At 36.2% G+C, this 24,191-nt stretch overlaps 1 protein-coding gene across 3 annotated transcripts in view; it reads right to left on the reverse strand.

Moving 5' to 3' along the window:
• The window catches only part of LOC122534740 (solute carrier organic anion transporter family member 74D), a 121,712-nt gene that overhangs the window by 12,973 nt on the left and 84,548 nt on the right, over positions 1-24,191 (reverse strand). For 2 of the 3 annotated variants that reach the window (XM_043665667.1, XM_043665666.1), the window contains 5 exons: positions 8,212-8,681; positions 6,835-7,184; positions 4,108-4,328; positions 2,975-3,115; positions 2,518-2,640 (listed from right to left, as the gene is read on the reverse strand). In XM_043665667.1, the coding sequence (XP_043521602.1) occupies positions 2,518-2,640; positions 2,975-3,115; positions 4,108-4,328; positions 6,835-7,184; positions 8,212-8,529 (1,153 nt within the window). In that variant the 5' untranslated portion in view covers positions 8,530-8,681. The remainder of the gene's footprint in view (positions 1-2,517; positions 2,641-2,974; positions 3,116-4,107; positions 4,329-6,834; positions 7,185-8,211; positions 8,682-24,191) is intronic. The other variant, XM_043665668.1, reaches the window with a different exon arrangement.

The raw sequence follows: 24,191 nt of genomic DNA on the forward strand, positions 1-24,191 counted from the left end.
GAAATTTCTATTGCAATTCGTGACTGTCGATACTTGATTTAGATAATTCTAGAGAGGAACGAATAATCGACAGGAGATTATTCCGCGTAAGAAAATAAGTGAGAAATAGAACTTACTTTTCTGTTTAAGATTTCGTTTTTGAATTTCGACAGATTTTTTTAAAGAATTAGCTTGATACAGATATACTAAGCATTAATTGTCAAGTGTAGACAGATTTACAATCGGTAGTCAAAGTTATTTTTAAGTACCGTGTAACTGCAACAGAGAAATGCACGTGCTGCACCAGAACGTACAAGTTTCATTATCGATGCGACTCGTGCTGCATTTTGAGCAGTTGCCTCTTTCAGGAACAACATTCCGAAACATTGTTAGTTGAGGGTAAAAAGAACATAGACAAGATATAGAAGGTGCGTTACTAGAATTTTCGATCTCCTCGTCGACTCTCATAATTTTGCGCTACTTTTACAATCTGTAACATTTTGTAACTAAAAAGAGTGAAATATCTTTTCATAGATTGCTTTACTCTGACCGTTTGTCGCAACTATTAGATTTTAAATTGAAGCAAGTAGTTGCAATTAGCTCTTCCATAGACAACCAAAATGCTGGACCGGAATTAAGAACTTTCGTATAATCCTGTATAATTACATTGTAAAATTTCCACTCATAATTCGTGTAACAATGAATATAATTCGCTTTATTTATCGTGTCAACGAGGTTCTAAATTAAATCTGAAGCTTAACATAAGCTTATAAACACTTCGATTTCTTTAAATTTCATGAAATCCAAGTGATGAAAGATGAAAAGATGTAAATCCTGGAAATATTTCTTTTGCAGGGAATATTAAAAATTTATTGAAACGTGCAAATTCTTAAATGAAATATAGAAATGAATACCATCCGGATTCTCTGGACTCCCTGGACAGATTGTTTGTATAAGTATCAATTAATAATCTTCTTCTTTTATAGACAGTTATTATACATTGAAGACGATCTCATTCTGTGTAGTCGAATCGACTTTTCTATTGTTCACCTTTTCGAGGAACAAATGTTCGGCCTTTCGATCGAAAGTTTTAACGAAGCGGATCAAGAATAAACTCGCGAAGGGTCGCCCCGCTGTCCCAAGCAGAAAAGGGCTTTCGCCCGTGTTTCACTAAGCGTTAGACTGCGTGCTCACGATCGAACGAGCAGACACGCCGGCTCTGCAAACCTAAATTCGTCATTGACCTTGACTGCCAGGTTCATGGTTCGAAGATCATCTTATTGGCTCGTCCTTTCGTCTCGATAAACGCCCACGGAATGCATAATGCCATCGCTATCTCGTCTCGTCAAAAGACCGAGACGTAGATAATATTTGTACTGAATTAATGATCCATCGCGGATTAACGCGTCCAATGATGCAGGCAGCACGTGTTGCCACTGCAACAGTCGAGCTCTGCTCTGCAATTGGTGTACAAACGTAAATAAACAATCCGAACATGTAAATAAACAATTCCAAAAGGCGAATAAACAAATCAATAACGCAAATAATAAGACCACGACACGCGTTAATCAGACTGCAGATTTATCGCGTGTAATTTCAGAATTTTACGAACCAAGCGGAAGCAGAAATTCTTTTTTTTTTTTCTTTTTTTTTTTTACGTATCGAATTTTTACGCATTTATCGCGAAATTTAAAACGGTGAAAATACATAAAATACACATAATATGTGAATGTATAAAATAAATATGTATAAAATATCCAAAGAGGAGTACTCGTCACAATTTTTAAAAGAATCAAATATCTTACGTAGGTCCCACGTTTTTCTCCTTTTCAGTTCTCCTTTTCTGTTCAAAAAAAAAGTATGAAACTGCATAGAAATTCACGGATTTTACCAAACACTTTACTTTCGACATTTTATGCATTTCAGCACTGTTGCACGCAGCAACTCGGCATCTGTTCGCATCTTTAAATTTCTCATAAACACGTACAGTGAACCTGCAGTTTCGATAATGACTCGAAAATGAAACCTGTTCCGCGTGATATTTAAAGTTTCAACGGCTGGTTTCCCGTTGGTCCGTCGACAGCCTCACCGGAGTTTACAGTTGTAAGAAAAAATCTTATTCCCTAGTTCCTTATTTCTCTTTATCGGTGAAAGTATATCAATGCCGGTGAGATACGTCGATGTTATTCAAAAATTATAACGGACGTGGATGATTTGCGTTACACGAAAAGGCCATTTGTTGCTGCGTGGCCGTCGATGAAATTGATCTATCGACCGGATACACCGCGTACGCGGATGGGGCCTATGATTAATAGATAGTTTCGGGTCGTCCGATGATACTTTTATCTTCCCCGTCGAATCTTCGCCGGGCAATTTTGTGGGACGGCTACCAAACACGTTGGGGTTGGGAGGGCTCGCGCAGAAACGGCTCACGGGAAGCCATAAAATCAAATTAAACCGCTCTGATCCGATAGCCGGAGCTTAAACACCAGCCTCTCTGACGAACAATTCGCGTCGCTACGATAAATCAGGGCTTACCTCGGAGACTAGGCTTTTTCGCATCTGCCCGTTTCGGCGGTGTTCTACTCGCGGGCAGTCGCGTCGGGAACGCGAACATTCCTATGCTGACCAGCATCAGCATGGCAGATATTAGCACCAAACCTGAAATACACGATGATACTTCTGTAAACTTCTTCCGTCGTTCTCCTTTCGTTTCCTGCTTTTTGTAATTTTGCAATTTTTTAACTGGGGATGACGAGTTAACTCGTCGTTGGAAAGTTAAAAAAAGGAAGGAACTCTGATCAGTTTACGCACTGGAGATGTATTTTCCAACAACGAGTTGACTCATCGTCCCCGCTCAAAGAGATTTCGAGAAAGATATATACAGATGAGAAAGATCTTACAATATAGAAATCGAAGGAAACAGCGATTAATCATTAAACAAAGGTTGAAAAGCTTGCTGTGGTAAGGAAGTACGTAAGAAATTTCAATTTACCAAGCCACCATGCTCCGACCCATCTCGGGTCCGTCGGCGTGATTTGCGGATTCGCCGACAAATCCGCGTAAATCATCGTGCACAATGAGCCGAGAATGAAGCCTAGGGCCGGTCCGAGGATCCTCACTCCGATCGTAATCGCTGCAACAAAATCCATCGGGGCCGTGTTCCGTGAGTATGCAAATCCTCGATAACTTTGAAATTCTGACGATAACGCAACAACGAGATGCTCGAAATCAAAAGCTTCTTCGAAACGATAACGTTCTGCTTTCGAACTCTCGGTGGTTCTGCCCGGAACACGGTTCCTTCTCTTTCACCTCTTTTCTTCCAAATATGTATTAGATCTTTGTACGTGAAATGATCGATTTTATAAAACACGTCAAACCACGCAGGAAATATTATTGATTAAAATATAATATCATTGACAAATGTTACCTCAATTGAAATATTATTGATTAAAATATAATATCATTGACAAATGTTATCTCAATTGAAATATTATTGATTAAAATATAATATCATTGACAAATGTTATCAATTGAAATTTTATTGATTTGGAAAGTTAAATTTGTTAAATATCTAACATTTATTTAACTTATTAAATATTTATGAATTTTACTGCCATGATTCTTTTGTACCAGGTAATTTAAAAATCAATACACCGTACATGTCTGAAGTACATGTTTTTCGGCTACAATAGTACGAGAAAAAAAAATATGTTATCATTATTAAAAAAAAAAAAAAGATCATACTTACTTCTTAATTTCAATGGTTCAAAACATTGTAAAGTTATTTATATTAAAAAGAAATTAAGCAATCCAACAGCTAGAAGGATTATAGTATTCTTAAATATCGAAATAAACTGCAAATTTTCTTGATATGCATTTGAATATACTAAAAATATTGTTCTATTATCGGAAAATTTCATTGACAGACTACTTTTATCTCTTTATTAATTCGTGAGTGAAAAACTCTATCTACTGTATGTCGAATCATGATGAATCGAAATCAAAATTTGGTTAATATTAAGTTACAAAGTTAATTAAGAAATTAATTGTAAGATTTCGTCCATTTCAACGGTAACAACCTAATGTAACAAAGTATAATAAAAACGCAAGCGATTGCATTCTTACCGAAATAGAGCGGACTTTCTCTGCTGGCCACATTATCATCGATGTAAGGGATACCAAGGGTGTAGACTGCCGTCTGACCCATTCCAACGCCTAACAAGGAGACGAAAAATATAGCCAGGACCATTGTGATTATTTTGCTCTGTATTCTCTGCTCTGTCAACGAGTCACCCTTGCAGTAGTTCATCGCGTTCACTTGAGCCGGCGTCGTAGATGAGATCCAGCTTTGAGAAAAAGAAACATTGTCAGTAACGTCGGTTCGAATAAATCAGAAAACGGAAAAATGCGTGGTAAAACATATTTCATATCGCAAAGCAAACACTACGGTTCGCTCGCAGAAAAATCCCAACAGAGAATTTATATCCAAAATATAAATATCAAGTCAGAACCCATTATTATAATTTAGCAGCCTTCTTCTTTCGCGCAACCACCGTAAGATATAAATGCAACCATGAAACCGAAGAGTTAAATCATCGTTTTATGGCAGTGCAATTTCCATGGTTCTCGGAGAGTTAAATTTATTAAACATTTATGCAAATAAAAGTTATAATAATTTCCAATGCATTCATATTTCTTTTGGAAAGAATGTAATCTTAGAATAGAATATTCATCAACTATTAGGTGTACATTAGAGATGTGCGAGAACCCGAAATAGTCGAGCCGAGTCGAGAACACGAAATTTTTTCGGGATTCTCGAAAGAGTTGGGATTTGGGAACGGATTGGGAACAAGCTTAAATAATTCGTTAAAGCCGACGCCTTCAACTGTATCGAATGGTCGCAGATCTAGAACCATCATTCGAGCAATTCCTTCTGTTATATCTTTTGGTTTAACAATCTTTCGCGTATCATTTTGTACATGCGACAAATTTTATATCGATTCAGTTTCTTTTCTAGTACATGTACGTATGTTTGGATGTATATACTTCAAATGGAGTAATAAACCAGTAGTATTTGCATACTTAATTTTAAAACTCACGGTGACAATGTGTGCATTCCGCCTTTGTATCATTTTTTTTTTTCTGAAAATGTTTCCAAACAGAGCTTCTCTTTACCTTCTTCCTTTGCACGATATCTTCTGCACTACTTCCTGCTACCACAATTTCACTCTCACTATCACTCGACATTTTTTTTTTAAAAGATTTTTAATCTTTATTAAATTCACAGAGATTTTGAAATGTACGTCTGAGCTTCCCGAGTTTCTCAGCGATACTGATCAACAGCGTACATAATGTCCAAGTACTAAGCACGCAGTCACACGTTCGTTTACATCAGGTCACACGATTCTTAGAATCCGTGTTTCCAATAACTTCACTGGCAGAAGAAATTGAATTGTGTATTTACAAATTTTGTCGGCTGCTATATAATATTGTAGAGTTGTTCGAGAAACGGCAGCCGGGTTCTCGAAATTTTCGGGAATCTCGACTTTCACGGGAAACTCGATTCCTTCGGGAATCTCGAAATTTTCGGGAACCCGACTCGACCTTTTCCTGACTCGTCCCGACCATCAAGTTCCCCATATATTCGGGTTCTCGCACACCCCTAGTATTCATGAATTTCAATTCAACAATAGCCAAAAATCTAATTCTATATTGTGCTGTTATCATTTGTGCGACAGAGATTTGATTGAAATAAATCTCGTTTGAGCATAATAAAAAATATCGTACGGTTTGGAGAACGTCTGTTTAATTGTTCAAATGTTCGCAGCACGATAAATATGACTTGGTTAATTGCTCCTTTTATTTATACACGCAAAGAGCAGGTGGACAGGTACCGAGACCTAACCCGTTTAAAAAAAGATACTATCGATTATAGTATCTTCAACAAGACAGGTAGGAAAAAATAGGGAGGGCGGAAATTGCATAATTTCGAAAGCATGCAACGGTATCTAGAGTTTTAAAATATGCAAACGATAAATATGTGACGTTTGAATAATTGAATAATTTCGAGTATTTTTGTACAACCCTTTGTATGAATTTAGATCTCGATCTCTCGTCTCAAAATTGTTTGGTTCTATTTTATGACTTTTGATTATATTTAATTTAATCTCGAATTATTCTCACTTTAGATACGTAAAAAAAATACCGATTTTAGAAAATTCTAAAATAAAAATTGGAACTCGTATGTTTATGTGTAACAAGTTAGATACTGTCCACATATTTTTCTTGCGAACCATTTGACAAGAATGATCAGAGAATGCTTGACTCTGATTAAATACAACTCTATGTATTTATTTTAAAGAATGGTAATTTATGTTATATTTAATTCAGAATTGTCACTGCATTATAGAATGTTATTTCAAAACTTTGTTTGAAATGTATATCATTCACTGGGCCTGAAACGGTTAATTATAACAAGATAAATTATGCGAATTTACACTTTTTAAAAAAACTTTTTGGAGAGTATGTTAATCAAAATGACAAACTTCTGCATTCTAATCTGTCGCTCGTTTAAAAAACTGCGTGCTTTAAATAAACAAAACCTAAATTTCTTCTGAAAATAATTACTGTATTACTATATTAAAAGTTAATTCAACAAGATTATTACAAACAAATATAAAGAAAAATAATCTTTTGAACGACAGTAGTATCGAAATATTGATCTCTCTATATGATTCACTAATACTGGAAGGATTAAGTTTCTTACAAAATTCAATCAAACGACAAGAAATTAATTAATTAAAATTAATCGTTGAAACGAAAGATTAAAAAAAGATAAGAGATCCTGCTCACCTATCCAAAGTAGCGTTCCCAGATTGATCCTGCAGTTTGCAAAGATTCGTGGAGTCACCACCCTCGATACCGCTGAAAAACATCTCGTTCTGATGGATCAGCTGTTTACCAAAGATGAAATGGGGCATCGAGCAGGTGAACGAGCTCACCGCGAACAGGATCATGCCCCAAGCGATCCACTTAGGCCGGTGACCTTGACCCCCGTAGTACGTAAGCAGGAGAGAGGAACCGATCTGGCCGATCTCCGTCGCTGACATTATGATACCGGTGGTCTTCGACTGAATCTGGAACAGCTTCTCGATCGTCGTGATCACCGAGACGAAGTACGTGTAGTACATTCCCTGGAGGACCTGTAAACCCAGACGCGGTTTGAATTGAAAACCAACCAAGAGTTTCAACTTCGCTGCGGTCTTTGAATTTTTATATTCCAACCTCGTTCTCGTTTCGACGAACAAACAAACTTCGAACGTTTCCAGGGAGGGAAGATTCCCGCGCGAAATTTAAACAAACAATCGCGGAAAGTTTCTTTCGGTCTTTTCCCCCCGTATCGGTGATAAGAAAATACAATTGTTTGATCGTTCTCGCGATAATTATTATTCGTCGAAGTAAGTTCCATTGCACTCGATGACGTTCTTGCGTCGTACAATCAGTGCACAAATCGTTTTGGTACATTTATTAACCAGGAGAAATTTCGAAGATGAACTGAATCTGTGTAATTTAACATTAAATCGATACAATTTCATGTCATAGACTGATCGCAAAATGGGAGAAGATCATCGAGTGTAATGAGGTCTACTTTGATGAATAAAAATAATCGTACAATTGTGTTTGTTTTGTGATAAAATTTTTCGCAAAACCTACGAACAAATACTGTTTCACATTTTCTTCCAACGTAAAAAATTTTATGACTAACATGATTTAAAGAACGCAGCGAACTTAAATTACTACGGACCTCTAATTTCTCACGTTCTTTCATAAAAAAGAAAAAACCAGTATTATTATTATTTACTTATATATAATTCTTGCCTAGGCGGCTTAGGATGGCTTCCGGTTTACAATGGGTCTGCATTTTTCTTATTTCTACTCTTATAACTAATCCTTATCGTCTACGTTTTATGAATCTAATTTGCCTTTTGCTCATCTACTTGTAGGAACTATAAGTGATAGTAAAAGTAAGGATGTAGAAGTAAAGCAAAAGGTAACAGGTACAACAGTGTGAAAAATAAAAAGAGCTTTCTACTGTCTCCTACTATTGCATTTTCTTTGGTATGAAAAAAACCAGTAAAGTTTAAAATAGAAATTTCAAAAGCGTCTTTTCTCTTCAGAGAGTTTTCAAAAGCGGCGATTTTCAAAATCATCTTTAAGCTAAAAACCAACCCAAGTGATGCAGAAGGTGGCCAGGAAGGCCTGCTTCGTGGCGAAATACTGCAGCCAGTGTGGCCTGCACGGGCCCCAGCCGCACGACACGTCAGCGTCGTCGAACTCCGTGTGAAGGCTGCTCGATTTCTCGTCGGACATGATCAGCTTCCCGTTCTCCGTCGCGGAGATCTCGTGTAGTTGCCCGTTTGGTATCGAGCCATTGTTGTTGTGCTGCTTCTCGCAGATCAGACCGTTCCCGTTCGCCATCTTCGGCGGGATTATCGTCAGTGCCTCGACATTTCCGTTCGCCAGAATCTGAGTGTCCTCGCCCGCCATTGTCTATCACGACGATCGATCGACTTCGCTTCACCTCTTCCTTTCCCTCTTTCTCTTCTCTCCTAACAGCCTTTTCGCACCCTTTAGCCAGGATTCTTCTTCGTCGGAGGACCCTCACGACCGTTCAAACGATTTTCATTCGAACGGTCAATCTGCGCTCACAGAAAAAGAAATCTTTCGTTAGTTTACGTTTTTGTTTTTTCCATGCACGGACGTAAAAGAATTGTACACCATTGTACATTAACCCTCAAGTGATATCAAGTGGAATCACAAATGATTATGGTAATTAACAATGATGTTACAGAAACTTGTATTTCAATTTTAATATTTTGATGAAAATTTAAAATATTTTCGTTCTACTTTGTGCATTTTATATATTAGTAATGGAATTCAAATCAACGTAAAACAGTAACAGTAAAGGGTTAAACGCGTCAAACAATTATTTCTGACAGGAATTTATAATCTTATTAAACTGTTAAAAAATTAATAAATAATCAACCAACGTCATCCATGTTTGTTCGCGATTCTCTGTAGACTAATTTCTACCGAGGATTTTCCCGCCGAGGGAAAAAATACGGTTGCAAGGTATATCCAGGAATAAATCGTCAAAACTCGCGGTTGTGATTTATCATCCCGCCTTCAAGATACACTTCGTATTTTTGACCACCTAACTTACGCGCGTCACGGCATTATTTATAACGTCGGTCTCTCCAGTCATCCACCACGTTTCTGCGAAATCGCGATTGGCTTTGTTTCACGGTGAACGAGATTCCACCTTGGCTCCAAAAATTACCTCAAAGCACGAAAAAAAGGAAAAAGAACGAGCTAAAAATCTCTATAGACTTTCTACGGAACGATTGAAAAGTTCTCTCGCGATTGTTTTAGAAAGTAATCTGAGTTAGACACGCGATCGCGTACGGGATTTGGTTGCAAATAAAAGGGACAAGAGCACGGCGACAGATATCCTTTCTCCGTGTGACTGACAGGAAGGAAGCCACTCTGACTGAAACCGCCTGTAGCCGGTGTCCTCTCACTTTCATCGGTGCCCGACTTTTCTCATTTCCCTCGCGTTCCATTGCACCGACTATCCTACCGATGTGGTTTTCACTGACAGTGAGTAGGAGTCTGCAGACTAGAACGCGCATCTGGCTACACAACGGGTGCTCCAAAACTACTCTTTCCCCATTTCTGCACTCTCTCGCTTCCACTTGTGCAATTTTCTTAAACGAATTAATAATACAAATCAATTCGTATATATAAGATTAATATCGTGTATGTGTAACTATACATTAACAATGCAAAATTGTGTAAATATATGAGTAAATATAACGAAAATTATGCAAATATAGTAATATAGAATTATACAACCCTTTGCAATCGTATTTAATTTTTGGACAGAAGTGATGCTGACTGGACATAATTCTAATTCATTTCGTTTCACGAACGCCAATATGATATAAGATAATATAAACAATGAACTAAATCTATTATTTCTTTTTTCAATTTTGGATAAAATTTCGTGTAAGAAGAAAATGTAGATTTTATGTACATCAACGATTTGCGTTGCCGTCCTTTTTAAATTTGAAGCTCGCGATTTTTTTTTTTTTTTTTTCACCGAAAAACATTTGAAACAACAATACGGAGGAACGAAGAAGCAAATCAGCCTGCGGCGTGTCAATCGAGACACAAGTACAAAGCCGAGAAACTTCCTGTCGAAGTGGCTCGCGCATGATAATAAAACGGCGAGGAACGGCGCACGAGCGGATTTTATTTCGACGTTAATTGGTCGAGCACGGTAACCGACCTCCAAAAAACACTGTCCAAGAATACGAACGTGTTTACGGCGAAGTGTCGTTTTCGCCGCGCCATTGACCCGTTAATGTTCAAACGTCGTCCAACCTCCCCCTTCCCCCTCGTGTATTTTACACGTGTTGAGGAAACCTTCAGCAAATTTATTTATTCGATCGGCACTTGAATTTCGAGGGAGTTCCCAACATTCCCGTCGGGGGAAGCTTTCCGCGTATGAAGTTCAACTTAATTTCCAATTCTTTCCAATCGATTTACACCACCTCGTATCCCGTCTCTCGACATTACGAGTATGAATTACTTTGACAATAATTACGAATTGCTACGACAATACTAATAATAATATTATTACATTATTATTATAATTATTACATTATTATTATTATTATTAATATTATAGACTGAATTATTATGATGATAATGAATATATTTATTGTTTCTCCAGATTAAACGACGATTTGTGAATGCTAATTTTTTTCTTTTTTTAACAGACACGCAATTGAGCAGTGTTCGTTTATTGAACAGGTCGTCCTATTTCCGACATTTCCTTGAATTCGAGGTGCCTTCCTCAGTCGTTCCAGGGTCAAAAAGAATTTCTTCCGTTCGATGAAATCTATCCTTGATGTCTAATCTCATCCAGGAAGTTCCCCAACGATAAATCATTTACGAGCCAACCCGTGTTTTTCGAAGGAAATAAAAAGATTTAATTGCTCATTAATTAATCATTAACGTTTGTTTTGACGTGGACCTGTTTCTGGTCAGGTCGACGTGTTCCGGGAACGAGACCTTCGTACTATTTCACGCCGGAATTGTTCTAATCTCCCTCCCAGATCCTTCGTCGTTAATTTCTTCGGAGAGATTATCTCCAACTTTGAACTCTGCTATACATCGCGAGCGAGATAAAAGAAAGGAAAAGGAAATAAATTTCGTAAAGTGTTAGTCATTCGTTAAAGATAAACATCATACGTACATTCGTTGCGTTATATTAGATTGACGTATGCGTTACCTGTTCCAGTTTAAATTTAGCAGAGTATTTAACGGCCAGTTATGGCAAAGAGATAAAGTTAGGGTTTAAACTTTACGACTAGACGGGGCTTATTGAAGTTTGAACTTTGTGATTAAATTGTATTACACGTTCAAATACATATCTATGAACGATGATAGAAGAAGATAATGAGAACAAGGGTTCTTCGTTTTTTAATTTTTGAAAAAATCAATTTCTTTTTAATTAATTTCTTAATTAAAAAAATATAATTGACCCTTTCTTTTTATATATTGTGAGGGAAACATCGAAGCAGAAACATGTAAAATAAGTTGGACAATGTTCGTTTAATTCAATTATTCCACTGCGAAACTAGTTAACGTATATACGTAAAATATTTTGATATGATTACGGATTTTTATGCATTTGTAAAGAACTTAAAGTGAAAACATATAAAATATCGAAAATATAATAAATATCTGCTGTAATATTTAACATATGAAACGAACCTTTATCTGAACTATGAATTTACATAAAAGTCCGCAGTCTATTAATAAATATTTTTATTTATATTATATTTATATTATTATTATAATTATTATAAATTATTATAATAATATTTATATTATTATATTATTATCGAATTTATATACTTTCAGCCATGGTTATAATACAATTGTAATTCAATATTTAATAATCGTAATATGTAAGCATTGAATCCACTTTGCATAACAAGAAACCATATACCGTATCAACCTACACTACAGACATTATGCAATATAATTCCCATAAAAATTTCGGAGCGTATATACGAAACGTAATTACTTTACCTTCTCGACAATGACTCGGTGAAAAGCCGAACTGATCCAGCGTATCGAGTTTTATACAGTACATTCAGACAGATTAAAAAGTTGATATGAATAAATTCCTCTATAAAATCACAAATGATTGAATAACGAGTATTAACGAGTCAGGTTTATACAGACGTATGTATGTACATTGTAATAAATCAAGCTACATACTGTATAATAATTAATTTTCCTTCTTGTATAATAATTTTTATTTCCTTCTTGTATTTTGTTGTTCTATATAATTCGAAATAAATAAAAATAATTTTATTCCATCAACTCGTCTCTGTTCATCAATTTATTTCAAAAGGATACTTCATCTTTCCCTTGTTATTTATTTTCTCACATACCTTCAATTTATATTTTTTTTTTTTTCGTTTTTTGAGTCTAACGCCAATACTACTAACCGAAAATCCACAGTGAGACACGCGAGCCGAAAGACAGGGGACAAGAAGTGGGAACCGGTCGAAGATTAAGAAGTTCAATTAGCCGGTGGAACTTTCGCCAGCTAAGGAGGGCAATGTCGACACACATCCTCGGCTGCAATCGGAACGAAATCGAAAGGGCCGCGAGAGAAGAGCGTCTCGACTCCTTCGTTCTCAATGGCGAAACACCCGCGTTTAGTTGCCTCTTTTTGCCAATCGTAAATCTTTTTCGGACAACATTTGGCCGTGAAGCGAAAATCTTCGCAACAATACCGGATTCCGTATGCCGATGTTCGGAATGCTTCGTCGATGAATCACGGTGTCTCGAAGTGAACCATTTTCATCGTTTCTCCAGACGTCTTTCTCCCGAGGAACTCTGCCATTTTTTCACGCACACAAATGGTCGGAAGGTTTTTCATCTGCGCGAGAAGATTCGTTTCGGGATGTTATTTCAAACGGAACGATCATTCACGGTGGAACGAAGATAATTTTAGACCGGTTACTCTGGTCACTCTTTGGATTCTATTCGCGAGAGATTTACCGCGCGATATAATTCATTATTTTTAAGGAGAAACGGTCGTTGTTATTTGTAGAATACGTAGCTAAATCCTTGGTTTTACAATTGTTCGCGAAAAGTTAGTTTGACAGTGACTATAACATTCAGACATTAAATACTAAATCTAGTCGTTTTATTTATGTCTCTGCAGATATGTAGCAGATAGCAAAATGAAGACACTCTTTTTCTCGAAAATGCTATAAATTTTAACGGCATAAACTATTGAAAAAACTTTCTTCGAGACTGAATCTACAATGAATTTGAAAATTGAAGCCTTTTACGACGACCCTCATTTAATTTCGAATATCAAGCGAAAATGAGTATGTTACAATTGCTTCAATTTTCGTCATTTGAGTCTAATATTCACTGAAATCGCAAGAAAGAAATCACGTATCAAGTTTTCAGTTTCAATCTTCAAGTTCACTGTAGACGGAAATAATTTTTCAACGTTTTCATACATTTTCGAAAAGAAAAGTATCCTCGCTCGATACGCGACGTAAAAACATTTTAGAATAAAACGAACAACGCATTTTAAAAGTGAAAGTTTCAAGCTCACATTTATTGTTGTACATTCTCTTTCTTCCTTTTTTTTTTTTTTTTTTTTTCTTTGTTTGAAAAATTATGACAGTTCGGATATTCAATGTCTGAACATTGGCAAACCGTAATTCGGAGACGCAAGTGGATTAAGACAAGTTCTGATGCCGATTATAACATTCCAGAGGATCTGTCGGTACGATTTCTCACACTGCTAATTAGGAATTCCACTCGTATTGTGATTTCATTTGGATTTCATAGGCTTCCGTGGAACCAGGTGTGATGCAACGAGAAAAGAAATTTCCGGTAATAAATTGCGGTGGTATGTCGCCGTAGGCTTGAATGGGAGACTCAAATATCTCGTAAGAGTTCTTGCTACGAGCCCACGTGCGTGTTTCGCTGGGATAAAACCTGACAGCTATTATTATTCTTATTATTCGGTCACCGATCTGTCGATGCTATACGTATGTTTCCATTTATTTAATCAAAAACAAAACAAACAAGAAATTCGTTTAATAATGCTGCTCTTTTCGTTCGTTCAAATTTACAACGTTGAATTGTTCTCGAAATTAGAGGAAAGTTGCCTAATTTCGATCCAAAACTGAACCATCTTTTTTATTCGCGTTTCAAATTAACTTACGCAACGTCTCTCAACGTGAGGTCATAGTCCATGCGTTTCTCAGTGTTAGTATGAAAATAAAAGACTATAAATGATTACATAGCGATGATATTTTTTTGGTACCGGCTGATGTAATTTTGCCTCCAATTTATGTAAGTGTCGTGGCTTTCGATTGATGGATAAATTTTGAAACTTCTACAGGTGTAATTTTTAAAGAGGTGACACACACGGTATTCTATTTTTATATACTTGCATTGAATTAATAACAGAAATCTTATTTATTTAACGCATGAGATTCATTTTTCAGCATAAGGCGCAATAACATAAATAATAATGTAGTTTAAGATCGTAAAATGCTCGGACAACATTAATTTCACATAAAGTAAAATGTGTAAAATTATTATAGATTTACTCGTTATTAATTCAACGAATATATTCATTATTCGAAATTGTTCGCCGCTTTAAATTTCGTCATTATTTAATTAAACGAAAAACTATGCAAATTAAATGAACAAAATGTACATTGAAAAACAATCAATTCAATAAGATTATTAATAATAAATATGTATATCAATAGTCTTTCGAATACTGTTTCGAATATTAATAATAATCACTGTTTAATTTTTAATGTTATCGTACAATTTATCTAATACCTGCAGTAGTTTTTCTTTATTATACCTAAAATTTAAAATTGCATTAGTGTCTTAAATTATACTAATAGTTAAGCTGAAATTATCTCGAGAACTTATTTTGTTCAGATCATATTAAACTTGTAGCACAGTCACTAAACGAACTATTCTTGAGCTAAAAATCTTAAAATATTAAGAAGGTATAATATAAACCGCAAGCTCTTTAGAATTCCAGTCTGACAGCGAATGAGTATTTTTAATCATACATGTTCAAATATATATTTAAACTTTCTCAGTATGCCGTAAAATGTTCCATAGAAATATGTTTGTATAATTTGAATATAAAAATTCGTATATAAAATAATGAAAACTACATGTTTAGGGCATCTCTACTCCAAAATCAGTCTCTGTAGATCAATTTAAAAGTATCAGCCACATTTCATTACATTTATTAATTAACAATCTCAAATATTTTTTTACCGAAAATTACCAGACACTTGCCATTTTCTCAAACTACTTTTCATCTACTCAAAGGTCAAACTGTTCTCGAAACAGCGGCGACGATCGAGAAGACTCGAAATCCGCGAGATCGGTTCAGGGCTGACAATTGTCGCAACCTGTCCCGATTTCGTCGGTATCGGGTCGGAAAGATCGGCTCGCCACCGGAGATGCAATGCACGAACACCTGGATACACCGTGACGGCACGTATGTACGTGCGCACAAAATCAGCGGCGTTCCTCGTCAAGTTCCAGCAGCGTTACGCCGGAGAGACTTGGTCTAGGTCGCCTTTCACTGTCCTACTGACGTCTCGTGGTTAGTTGGTTAGTTGCTCTATTCTACTACGACTACAACTCAATGCCAGCGTGCACGTTGCTCTACAGAGCGACCCAAAAGAAACTACCGGCTCGTAAGGCCGAACCACGTGACTGGATTGAGAGAAGAAGAAGAAGAAAATCTTCCATTCGAATCGGAAGATCCGAGTGCCGACGTTTCACGGGCTGTCGAGAACATCGTTTCCTGTCGGTGATTCCTTGTACTCGTACAATCTTTCCTCGACGAAAGGGAGTTAATGATAAGAATACCAAGGAGTGAAATAAAAACAAAAAGAAAAGAAAAAAACAGCAATTTCTTTTTAGTCGAGCGACGGTCTTCGTTATAACATTTTCATAAATTACAAGAAGTGATTCGACTCGTAGCCGATGAAGAACCGCAAGAAGGTCTGACAGGAGATTGAAGGAAGATAATACGTCAATCACGCGAAGAACGTCCTTCCGCGTACGAATCATCGTGTCCAGACAATGCCACGTGTCTTGTATCCATATACACTTTTTACCACTCTTTCACGGTCGATTGCTCTTTTCGAAGCAATTTTCTTACCACGCTGCTCGACGCTATCCTAACTACAAAGCTATCCTAACCGATCGCAGATCGATCTTCAGTTCAACTGTTAAGATATTTAAAAAAGCAGAGGTTCACACAAATGGTAGGAAATTTGAGACGACGAACCGGAAAAAAATAATTTCCCAGCGCTTGTTTAATGTTTAATACACCCTATGGGGAATCATTGTTAAATTAAAGTGACATAAACGTTCACATGAGGCAATACTTTTAATATGCAACCATTAGAATACAAAGTGTCCAACCAACTTTGAAGACTACTGTTAAACTAATCAAATTTAGTTCTTTATTGTAATCAGGGTAATTTAGCATCAATTTCTTACTTTTTCTTCTGATTTTATACACCTGCTAACTGTTGTTTTTTTCTTTTTCTTTTTTTTTCGTTCACTTTTTGACTTTCTCTGTTAATTTTGCTCTGTACGTTGTGCCAAATAGTTCTCACTCCAAGCGAACGAACAACTGAATGAAAATGAAACCAGAAGATCGGACGAGAAACGCGGACGAAAGCGCCGAGCGCGGTTTCCCACTTCTCGGGCGATTCACTTTCGATCGGCAGCCCCGATCACGGTGAACGCGTGTCGCAAATCTTTGCAAATGCCCCCAAGAAAGTAAGTGGAAAGCAGCGAGATTTATATTCTACATTGATGTTCCCAGCAAACTTGCTGAACCTGATCTTGAATCTGGTTTATACGTTCTGGTGATACGTTCACATGCACGTGGAGCGGCGTGCTAGAACGCTCAAGAATAATTCGAGCCACTTCTACGGAACAATAAATAATAAACGCCGTTGAAAACTCGACCGCGGACGGGTGAGAGACGATTTTCATGTTTTGCTAATTTCGTATATATTCATACTGGCTTACTCCCTAACTCGCGTGTCGATGTCCTTATCTTTCCACGATCATCGATTAATCACGTCCGATCTCAAATTCTCCTTTTCACGAATCATTTTCTCTTCCTCGCGAACGTTACGTTTCTCATTCCTTTTTCTAATTCCCTGAGGTGCAAATTTTTAACCATTATCGATAATCTGAATTTTATTTTTGTTACCGACAAAAGAAGAAAATTTCTCTTTTTTTTTTTTTGTTTCTCTTGGATACTAGTAATAGTAACCAAAAAATTTTGCCATCGATAATTATTAGTAAACCAAAGAAAAAAAAAATATATATTACGATCATTTATACTGACTACCAGTAACAAAATAATACATGAATTCCAATCGAAAAAATTTAATTAATTGTAATATCAGTACAATAAAATATTAATTTCAATCGTTACACTTTTCTGAAACATTCTCTTGAGATTTGCTGATAATTCTTTCATTGTAGAAAAAAGAAATTAATTTTTACTCAATGACCTGTCATAAAAAAAAATAATTCCACCACGCAAGGTATCGGCGGTTTTTTAACCTACGACACACCAACAGCATTCATATCAGCTTACATTGTCTCTTCGCGAAACATCGTGAAGTCAGAGACGAGCCAAAGGTAATTGCACAGGCGAGAAACGAACGGGGAACAATTGAATCACCGGCGTTTGCTTCCAGTTTCTCGTCGAGGAGAGACATAAAGCCGCGAGCAAGCAGAAGTCAGAATTACACGGACATCGGGATTCCACTCTCTGAAACTATCCACCACGGCTCTAATTCTAATTCAAGTCGAAATAATCGTGCATCATGTGGAAGACGGGGCCATAATCAAGCGAGGATGAAAGTCGTGCACCGGCGAACCTGTCTCCGTTAAATCACAGCCGCGTGAAAATCGAAAGCAGCGAAAGTAATTCCCGCGGCTGGGAACAATAGGGGGGAATCCCCTCGATTTCGATCTCGTTCTGGAAAGCAATAAACGCCGCGGTAAAAATAAAGACGGCAGCCTGTGCTCTGCCGGTGCAATAGGCCTCAATCAATTTTCTATCTGACGATGTTTTCCTCCGCGAAATTATAATACATTTGTCTCAGAATGGCCGATCTCCTTATAGACAGAAAATACTAATTAACAGAAGCACCATTCTGTTCAAATTTTGTAACATTCTGATTATTATACTTTGCGAAATTATAATACATTTGTCTCAGAATGGCCGATCTCCTTAGAGACAGAAAATACTAATTAACAGAAGCACCTTTCTGTTCAAATTTTGTAACATTCTGATTATTAGGAATTGAGTTATAAGCTCGAGTCGATGTTTCAAACTGGTACAACTTGATAGTTTAAAATTCTTGAAAATCTTGATCAGCCAGTTAAGTCATGACTGGTGTCGAAGATCACGTCTGGAGGCGTTTTTACTTTTTCATTTCTTGAGAGTACAATACGTAGTATAAAAACGTACAACGTTTCCGTAACTGAAACTTTTCTGATATGATTAGATTTTTTTCTCGTACGTTATTATATCAATAATACTGTGCTTGGGACGTAGGATTAAAAATACTTGTAAAATATTGAATTCCAAATAGTCAATATCTGTCGAAATCTTTGAGACGTTCAAAATTGAAGGCTAAGCAAGACTTTCGAGATTATTGGATCATATTTTTTGTCATTTTGTTATTAGATCATTCATAATGTATGTATGGAAATGTATGTATGGAGTAAAATGTTGCACCATTTGCCATACTTTCCAGATTTGGATTTTTGCAAAATAGCTACATATCAGACATTCGAAAGATAGTGACGAATAGATATTTCCAACAGAAGAATATGAAAAAGCTCTTAGCTGATCATACGAATCATTGTATCTCCCTGTTTTTCGAATAAAATATCTTTTGCAAAAAACCATTTACATTCTGTTATTTAAAAAAAAAAAAGATCACGATAATTATTGGGAATAGGATCGACGTCACTGATTTCACTGATCTTAAATTACAAATATTTCTTTCTCTCTTTCTTTTCTGTGCACGTAATCGCCACTCGATCTCAAAACTCAGAGAATATGCAGAGATTAAGTTTAATCTGATCGTAAAACGGTTGAATTAAATACCAGAGATCGCAATTTCGAACGTGTACTAAAATACACATGGCACGTAAAACGTGTATTAAGCAATTGAAGATGTTCACCTTATATAGTCGAGACGATGTGACTGTAAAATCGAGATTTCTTGTAAATGTCAGCGTCTCGGCTTTCGTGTCAGATATTTTTGACTGGACAAAGCGTGCTCCTGTTCTTCTACACGAGACTATTAATCGTCATTAGACGCAATCGCAATGTTTGAAATTGCATATAGGAAAAGAGGAACAACGTTTATTGTGTTTAACCATATTGTACGTATTACATTTATTGTAAATGTAATAATTTACACTGTACATTGCATATTCTATGCGTATATGATTTGTACTTGTTACAAATATCGTATTTGCTGTATATAATAATTTATACTTATTGTACTGTTTTTATTACAATAAGTATAAGTAACTGTTTAAAAGTATAACTTACTTAACTTAAATAGGTATAAGTTACTTAACTTAAATAAGTATAAGTTACTTAACTTAAATAAGTATAAATGTTTTTATTACAATAAGTATAAGTAACTGTTTATTATACAAATGTAGTACTTGTCCTAAACAAAGGGCGTGTGGCGATTACATGTAAGGGAAAAAATACTCAGAACATACCTCGAGATCATTGAAATCGTTCCTACTGCCAATAATTACCAAGTTACCAAGTTATTTTCTAAATAGACGACTTGCAACTGGCATAATCTAGACAGGAGCGGATCAGGGACCATTCACAGTGTGCAAGTACGCGAATATCGCGGAATTGAATTCGCATCGATTATAAAATCATAATCAAAGGGTCTCCCGTTTTTCGAGACCCCTGTCATTAATTAAAATCGAAGCAGAGCCTATCGGGATCATGTAGGCATACGTAAACGTAAGCTTAAACGGTGAGATTAAGTCCAACTGGGCAACAAAAGTTTAATGAAGAACTTAATCCGCCGGAAGGCAGCCGAGTGAATCGAACGAAAATAAAAGTGAAAGATGAACTCGCAGTGTGTCTCGTCTTGCGACGTCTCAAAAGAAAGCAAGAGTTTCAATGGAAAACTAGAACGTGAAAATCATGTTAGAGCGACAGAAACTCCCTTTCTTTTCCCTTTCGCGGCCTTTTTAATTCGACACGCGATAAACGCCACTTCCCAGTCCTGGGTTCTTTTATTATTTTTCGTACGAACCATCGATCAACAGTGGCGCGGAGCACCTCGAGAGAAAGAGAGTGCATTATATATCGATCGGTCAATCCTGGAAAATCGCGGCCAGTCCAAATCGATACGGCTTGTAATCATAGATAAACGTCCCTAGATTAATAACAGTCGGTACTCGGCAATAAACTTCCACGGAAATTACAGGTAATAAAGGTTCAAAGGTTCGCTTTTTACCGCGGCGTTTTACACGAGTCGAGGATCTCGTTGTAACTCGTGAAACGAGCCTGTGGATAAGCGAGTCGCCTAAGAAACGCGAAAACACGGTCGAATTAGCGAGAATCCGGCCGATTCTGATATCCGAGTATGTCCATCGTCCTTCATATTCCACCACCCTCTACACCGTGTACTTTGCTCCCTATATTTCTTCTTTCGGACAAACAGGCTCGATCGAACGAGAGGCATCGAAATGCCTGGTTTGTTGGTTCTTCGGGAATTACTTACGCGTACGCGTTGATTTCTGGTTGATAGTAATTTACCACCACCATACACGCCATATATGTACATACGTGGAGTTCCTGAGTATTCGTACGATGCGCACGAAGAGAAATTTACGAACTGCTCCAATCACCAAAAAGCGCATTATACAAACAAGAATTATACGAGGGGACTTTTTCCTCGCGCAAAATTACCCGAGGCAACTTTGATCACGTGACAAAAATCCCCGGCCCAGCGAGACCAACTCCAATTACAAAACCACAATAAACATCGTCCGCACGAAATGACACCAGGCTCGATTAACCACTTAATCGTGGAGACGAGACGCAATCCAATCTTTACAAACTGCCTCTATAAAGCCACGCCTACCATAACACTTGGCCAAAAAGGACACGCACGACAATTCGATTCTCGCGGTAAAATCCCTCTTTGGAAAATAAACGCGATAAAACGCTCGAAGACCAGCGTCTGCCTGTTTCCAATCCCTTACGATCGTTGATTCGAACCTGCAAAATTACCCAAGGAAACTTTTACCCCGCCGATCGCGAAGGCCACGTGTAACTGTCTGGCGCTACGTCGCGTCGCGAAGTTCGCCATAGGATCAAGTTCGAACTAGGTCTCGGCTACCGTGTATCGATCACGTTTAATTTCAGTCCGAGTCGGATCGGATCTAGTTGGATCAAAGTTATCCACTTGTTGTAGGTCTTAACTGTAGATTCGACTTGGTCTTGTCTAGGTGTTATACCTAAATCCAACGTCCCGTTTAGATTCTTACGTTCGCGGAAACTCCGAGCGACTTGAAAATTCTTCAAGGACGAAGGCAGAAAAATTTCGGCCGAAAATGAATTTCAATTTTCAAACTGTCAAATTTTTTTCTCTCTGAGATGGTTCAATATGCGAATAATGGACTAATGTATCAACATTTTCTTTTGTCATTAATACAGAAGTGCTATGATTTGTCAGAATTTGGGACGTTTTTCGTAGCGCAGATTTCGTAACTTTAAAGTTTTTTGACACTGTAACTACACGTTCTGAAAAATTTCTCGGATTAACATGTTGCGTATATTCGACGATTCTGAATCTTCTTGCGATTATTCGTAATTGAACATGACGTATTAATGACGGTTTTTTTATGACTTTTGTTTCAAAGTGAGACAAACGCGGTACTTTTTCAAACATTCTTGTAATTAGAAGTACCATGTTTTCTCCTTTTTGTCTTTGAAGAATCTTTTCGATCGAAACGCAAAGTGACTCGGGCGGTAACATTGAAAACTATATTGTAATTACTTTGGTAATATGTTAGTTTTTATTGTTACAAATTAAATTCAGCAAATTCCTTTCTGCTCGAAGTATTCACAAGTAATTAAGCGCTGCAGTAAAATGTTTTCGAATCTCGATTGCAAATTTACTGCAAGATTGCAGATCATCATCGACTGAGTCGATCTCTGACGATAATTATACGTTACCTGTTACAATTTATTACTGTGAATTATATGCTACATTATTATTACACACCATATAATATAATCGATTATACTACATAAATGTATAACATATGTGTACATATGTAAATGCAGTGGAACTTCCGTATTCACGGATTCAATATCCGCGGTTTCACCTACCAGCGATTAACTACGAAGAATCTACAAATTTAATAATCACAGAGAGGCAACATAAATAATCGTGATTTTCAAAAGTGTTATTCATAATTGTAATCTTTCTTCTACGTTGCAATTTACGAAATTGACCATAATGATGAATCGTACAGTATATAAAGCATAAAGTCCCTAACATTAAACGTAACGATTGCTGGAAGCGTTATAGCTAGTGAGAGCTTTAAAACACATTCATGCCAAAGAATAATACCCACGAGTGTATAATGGACTAATAATGTCATGTTGTAATTAAGAAAATACAAGAGAGCTATTATCTGCAGATTTTTTACTTGAAACTGATCTCTTGCGATATAATTATTATAGTATACAATTGTGTATAATAATTAAATAGTACTATAATAATAGTAATAATATACAATAATTATATAGTTTGTAATATCTTACTATACGTATTATCATTACTATATTTTGTTGAAAAATAGTAATATGTAGTACCACAATAATTAAGTAATATAAAAATAATAGCATATAATAATTATATAGTTTATAATATATTGCTATATGTATATATTATTATTATTATTGTTATCATTGCTAAAAAAAAAAAAACAGACAACTGTGCGGTATGACGAATTAAAAATTCTCGATGAAGAAGATCGAACAGTCTATGGGAAAAGGAAAAAGCGTCGGTGTATCCGGTATAAATGGCATACTAGCACGACCAGAAAGTGCAGAATATTACTGCGGACATAGATAACAACGTGAAGCCGCAGCGCATTATGGTGGACACTGCGCGATGTAATAATAGATCGTATTCACGATTGCGGTGGCCCTTCGCCGCAAATTACCAACAATCATATCCAACGCTATCGGTAGCATCTTTTTTGGCAAATAACATGCTAACTCGCGCTTGCATCCTGATCGCGTCAAGGCCGAACAATTTGTACAACACGCATCCACTAGACAAGTTAAAAATTGACAGAGGAAAAATCTTTTTTTTTCTCTATTCTCTCATTTTCGTTCAAACATTACGTTTATTTAATTCGTATCATTAATCGTACACATTACATATTTCACTTTATATACAATACTATGCAATTACATAACGTTATGTAACTATAATAAATGTTACATAAGATTGTATAATTTAGGAGATATTTTAATTTTAATTTTGCAGAATCTGGTGCATGAAAGACGATTCTTTTCTCCTTGTCTTTCATACCATAAAAGTTAAAATATCTAATAATTTTCATAATGGATTCATACTTGATATATTATATAATATTAAAGTATTGTAATATTAATAATATTAATATATTATATAATATTAAAGTATTGTAATATTCTTACTTTAATATTATATAATATTCTTGATATATCATTGTAATATTGTAATATTAATAATATTAAAATATTGTATATAATTGTAAAATATTGTAAATAATATTAAAATATTAATAATCATCCATAGACCAATACTGCAAAGCGTAGAACATATGAAGATAATCTTGAAAAAAAAAAATTATTACCGTCATGTTATACGGTCCAACACTATTGTACGAACAACTTTTATTAATAAAGTTTACTCGCAGCTGCAAAAATAACGGAGAAATTCAAATGCTAA

Source organism: Frieseomelitta varia, unplaced genomic scaffold, assembly GCF_011392965.1.
Source record: "Frieseomelitta varia isolate USP_RPSP 00005682 unplaced genomic scaffold, Fvar_1.2 scaffold_636, whole genome shotgun sequence".
NCBI classification, from domain to species: Eukaryota; Metazoa; Arthropoda; class Insecta; order Hymenoptera; family Apidae; genus Frieseomelitta; species Frieseomelitta varia.